This window comes from Sinocyclocheilus rhinocerous, unplaced genomic scaffold, assembly GCF_001515625.1.
Source record: "Sinocyclocheilus rhinocerous isolate Xijiao unplaced genomic scaffold, SAMN03320098_v1.1 scaffold3851, whole genome shotgun sequence".
Lineage (NCBI taxonomy): Eukaryota > Metazoa > Chordata > Actinopteri > Cypriniformes > Cyprinidae > Sinocyclocheilus > Sinocyclocheilus rhinocerous.
The window spans coordinates 149,366-155,154 of record NW_015634255.1 but is presented as its reverse complement, the minus strand read 5'-3'; the positions used below and the strand labels follow the sequence as shown (position 1 = coordinate 155,154).

Here is a 5,789-nt window from a genome sequence, read left to right as displayed (position 1 = left end):
GTAGAAACCAGACCATTAATTGTGGTTTTAAACTCTTTATGGTCAAAACGTATTTACACTATTTACACTTTTCCAGTCATTTTTCCTTAACAAAATAATTATTTTAATAGAAAAAAATTTTTTCTGCATGTTCTGCATGTTCTAATGAGTGATATTGTATCAAATTATGAAACAGGTTTGTGTTGCTTGACTTTGACATGTATCTTCAGCTCAGTTTGCAGTGCAGGCTGCAATAATAATATTAAAATGGTTTGTCTCTTAGAAATGCAAATTTGGCTTGAGTTAAGATGCAGATGTAAATGTATGTTCATTATCAAAATCAGTAACATCTGTAAAGATTCTAACAACTTATTTTTTATATGGTGAAATTTAATTATTCTGACTGAGTTTTATTAAAATTAACCACTGTTCTAGATCATCATAACCACAGTTAAAACCACACATACAGCACCTCAATACCATGGTAAAAATGTAAATATGTATGGTTTCTAGTATGAAAAACAATAGTCTAAATATATTTAGTATAAATGCACAAACACTATACATTACTGACAAATAAAGACTGTAATTATATTCCATTACGCATTTACATTTAAGTCATGTCTACACTAATTATATAATAAAATTTGATATGAATATCCCACATTTCTGCCACAATACCATGGTGCATTTAGCGTTACTACAGTAAATTCATGGTAAATTATGGTGATTTGTGGATTGAAAAGTATTCTGACTGTATCGTTGCACACAGTGTTTCTCCTGTTTGTCAGCGCTGTTTCATCTGGTTTGAATCTAGTTTAAATCAGCGAGTCATTTGTGTTCTTCTTTGAATTGAAGCTTCACTCTGGATCTCACAGCTGTTTAGTGTCACGAGTAACACATCTGCTCTTGTGAGCTCACGCCGCGCTGCTGTTTAAACATTATATCGAACATTTATAAAACTCTTGTTATCGTTTTATCAAGGAAAATTATATCATGATAAATTAATTATCATTTTATCGCCTGGCCCTATGTAGTAGAGTGAGAACAATCATATTCAAATCACCCGTCACAGTGAGAGAAACAGAGCTTGATTGTGATGAGTTTGGTCTTTCATCTCTCTGTCCTCTACACCAGTACTGATCCTGATCAGACTCAGTAGCTCCTCTGATAGTGAGAGTGTCTCTGTTTACAGTGTAACGCTCAGACGGCTGTAACATTACACTGCCTGTGCCTTTATACCACTCATATCTCCAGTTACTGTAAGACTCAATCACACACGTCAGATTGACTGTCTCTCCAGTGAATACAGGACTGTCTGGTGTCACAGTCAGTGTAGATCTGGGTAAATCTGTGAAGAAAGAAGACAGAGCTCTTTCAGTGAACTAGTCAGAAAACATGATCTGATCATCTGAGTTCCTGTGTTTGTGTGACACTGATGTTAAAGAGGAGAGATGTGGAGAGGAGAGTGATGATTAAGTAGGAACTATTTCCACTAGTAAAGGCTAATGACTGGTTAACCTGGTTAACAGAAATTTCCCATTTGTGCAGAAATAAAGAGTCGTTGAGCAGCTACAGAAGTTCAGTGTCCATTTGTCTTTTGCACACAACACAGAGCTGACGAGCCTTCATGTAGGACCGGTTACAAAAGCTCCAGTCGCCATTCATAACTCATTAGAGTCACATTTGGAGCAAAAAAAGAGTGAGATGATGACATAATTTTCATTTTCAGGTGAGATAATATTGAAACTTTGCTGTGGGTGTCAGTTAAAATAAATCTTAATTATAATGTTTAGTACATTATCTCTCTCTCTCAAATTCATATGAGCTTTATTGGAATGACTTGTACAGTATTGCCAAAGCCCTGGCCATCACATGATTATAATATACATACATAATGAATATATAACACAATAAAAATAAATCAGCCATAAAGTAAATAAATGAATACATTTTTATAAACAAGAAATAACAAGAAAATGATTAAGAAGAAGAAAAAACTTTGTACATACATTAAAATTTGATGTAAAATTTAAACTTTAATTTAAAATTAAAATGTGATGTAATTTAATGTGCAGCAAATGTATTTGTAAGTTAAAATATTAGGTTTGAGAACGTGTCATTGCGTTGAATGTGAAATATTAATTAGTTTAGTGCTTAAGAACAGAAGCCTCACAAGGCTCTGCTGAGTTACATTTAAAAGTTGAGATTATTCATGTTCAAAGCCAAAGGACTTTTAAAGTGGACTTTTTCACACAGCTCAGGTTTTCTGCTGGTTTGTAATCTCTTTTCAGTTGTAAATATAGTTCCATCTTTTTTTGTTTTTGTACTTTAGTGGCATCTTTCGAATAGGCAATGTAATTTGCTGTAGTTTTTGTAATTGTATAATGTGTTTGGGCCAGACTGTGCTGTAGTGTGAAAGAGCGCTCATGCAGGTTCTGCTCCTGAGATTACAGGGTTTGAGCTCGGCTCACTGCAATTTAGTGCTTACAGAATTTCAGAGCTCTTTTTGGAAACTGATTAATAAGGGGTATTGTCCTAATATTCATCTCTGCTTGAGTTGGTTGGTGTTGCTCTATTTACTTTTAGGATGCTCTTACAAATTTGGGTATGCAGAGTGTTGATTTCCTCTTTTTCCCCATTTAGAAAAATCTTGGGTTTTTAGGGGTCCCCATATAAAGAGCAATTGGTTTGATTATTGCTTTCAGGATTTTTAGCTTTCAGTTCATTCACAGCCAGTTAGAAGTTTGCTGTTGAACTTATGTTTAGTCCCAGATAAGTGTATTCGTGGGAGTGTTGGAGGACCTGGTTTCCTGCTCTAAAGGTGTATTTGTTTTCCTACACCTGAATCTATGGCGTTGAGTTCACGGGCTAATTAATATAAACATGATTATAAGTTGATCCCTTGTCATTTGAGATGTGACTTAAAGCTTAATGAAGTGTTGGGAATAAGCATGTAAAATTATTTATTTGAAAACAACGGTAATTTTCTGTAAATCTAAGTCAGTTGCGGTTGCTTCGAATTCTCCGCAGCTTTCTCGCCTCCGCTCTGTTGCTATGACTCGTCAGGATTATAGCACGTTCTCAGGTGGACTGTTTGCATGAGACGTTATCTAATCCGAATGACAACAAAAAGCCTACAAATTTTTAATAGCTGCTTGCGCTTTCTTAGAATAAACGGACTAATATGTGAATCCCTTGCGTTCATTCGAGCGCTCAGTCATGTGGCCAGAACACATACACATTCATAGAAATTATACAGCCGTTTTCTATTGTACCACACACAGAACCAAATTGATTTCTCATTTGCAGTTTCTAATAACTAAGTTGCACAGATATATCTATCAGATAAAACACAATATAGCTTGATCTCAGCCAGTTGATCAACACATATCATCATATCGCCATAATTTCTTACCCAGCAAACATGCCCGCGCGGGCCCACTGCGGGTTTTCTGTGGGACAGTCTGGGCAGAGCAAACCCACACTAAACCCACGTGGGGCCCACAGCGGTTTTGCCCTTTTGGGCCCCATGATGGTTTTCTGTGGGCAAGCCCACAGCGGGCTTACCCACACGAAACCCACTCTGGGCCCCCTGTGGGTTAGCCCATGCCGGGCCCATAGCAGTTTGGTCATTTGGGGCCCTATGAGGATTTTCTGTGGGCAAAACCCACCTGGGGCCCCTTGTGTTTTTTTGTTTTTTTAATCTACATGCAAATGTTGCACTAAAATTTGATTTAGCTTTGTGTGGGCCAGCCCACACTCAGCCCACACTTTGGGGTGTCCCACTCGGGCCCCATAGTGCGGGGCCCACACGTGCCCCGCATTTCACGCCGGTATTGGGGCCCACAGCGGGCTGCCCGCGCGGGGAAGATTTTTTTGTCCGCAGTGGGCCCACACGGGCCCCAAAGGGGCATGTTTGCTGGGTAATGTTAAAGCATTGAGGAATAAAATAACATGAGCTACAACCCTCTGTAATGCAGCTCTGAAATGAATTGTATTGTGATACTAAAAAGTTTTACTGTGGGCTACTTAAATAGAACAAATAAACAATTTCTTACCAAGAGTTGCTGAACAATAAATCAAAGGAGTGTTGCTTTATGAGCATGGAGAGCGATCGTAACGAGCTATAGCCTATCACAAATAACATTACTAAAGGCCTGTTCACACCAAGCACGATAACTATAAAGATAACGATAAAGATATAGTTCTAAAAATCGTTCTCAATATTAAAGAATAGCATAGTTCACACCGCAACTATAACGATAACGATACAGAGGAACGATATCGTTGTGATCACTTTCAAAACGATTTTTTTTCCAGCTGATGAACGATAAAACACTGACAGCCAATCAGAATCAATCCTGCTATAACGAGCTCAAGAATTTAAAGCGGCAGACGCATGTGCGCTTAGAATAAACAGACGATATCGTTCGCTGGTGTGGACGCTAATATCGTTATCTTTATAGTTATCTTTATAGTTATTGCTCTTGGTGTGAACGGGGCTTTACAGTCCTGCAGTGTGAAATGGGTTTTGACTGGAAATGACGGCGACAACCTACAGCCAATGAGAGAGCACTATACAGGGCAAGATCAGTGGAGTCGTAGATCTGCAACAAAACACCAGCACGCATGGCTTCTGCACGCAAGTATCTTTCCTTCATATTCTACATTCTTCTTCTTCTTCTTCTTGTTCACTGCAAATCAGTGTACAGATAACTTGGATTGCAAGATTTTTTGCAGGCTACCATTTTTGACAGAAATAAATCCATTCTCGCGCAAGATCTTATGTTATTTCCATTGCCAATTCTCACGTGTGTTTGGTTGTAAAACGTAATTTGTAGACCAGACGAAGTTGTATAATGTGTGATCCCCTGTGGCCGATCCGTTGTGACGTTTGCAAACAACCTCAACTAGATCAGGGGTTCTCAACTCTGGCCATCAAGGTCCACTTTCCTACAGAGTTTAGCTCCAACCTTGATCAAACTTGCCTGCCAGGAACTTTCCAGTAATCCTAAAGATCTTGATTAGCTTGAAACTCTGCAGGAAAGTGGACATCGAGGGCCACAGCTGAGAACCCCTGAACTAGATCCCCAGACAGTCGTGCAGTGTGAGAAGAGCAGCGATCCGATGACTTTGAAAATTGGGCAGTGTGTGCCTGGCATTAGCACCACAACTATAGTGTGTTGACACGCAGTTGACTCTAATTTGATTCTGTTTGGTGGAACAAATATAGACAAAGTATCTTGCAATATTTTGTCTAAAAGGCAAAAGGCAAAAGGCAAAAATACTCAGTATTAATTTATTGTATGAAATGCTTGCGTCATATTTGACAACTTTTGACAACTGTTCATAGTTTCGCTAAAAACATTGATTCATAACAAATAGGGCACTCTATAGAAATCACGCGTCACAGTTATGTCACAGTAAACTTATACTACAAAAGAGGCTATAAATCATCAAAAACAAATATAAACACAAAAGCAAAGCCACCAACAAAAACATGACACAACACTGAATGTTTAAGCCAGCCTTGTTCAACCTTCTTGAACCCATACACAAGTAGAAAACTCGCACTTACCAGTGATTGTTTGGAATAGACCCATTTGGAAATAAATAAATAAATAAATTCCAAGAACACTGTGACGAAGAAAACAATGCGCTGTTCACATTCGCTTGAAGGCCTCAGACTCCACCCATCTGGTACAAATGAAACAATTTGATTGGCAGATGAATCAGACGATCGAAAATTCGATTATAATAATTTGTATTCACTCAGGATTTTTGCATGTAACCGTCAAAAAAAAAAA

At 38.2% G+C, this 5,789-nt stretch overlaps 1 protein-coding gene across 1 annotated transcript in view; it reads right to left on the bottom strand.

The window, feature by feature from the left end:
* The window catches only part of LOC107745504 (B-cell receptor CD22-like), a gene marked incomplete at its 3' end in the record, with an annotated part of 96,290 nt that overhangs the window by 52,779 nt on the left and 37,722 nt on the right, over positions 1 to 5,789 (bottom strand). Inside the window, exon 6 of the mRNA XM_016559392.1 lies at positions 1,046 to 1,330. Coding sequence (XP_016414878.1) covers positions 1,046 to 1,330 — 285 coding nt within the window. The remainder of the gene's footprint in view (positions 1 to 1,045; positions 1,331 to 5,789) is intronic.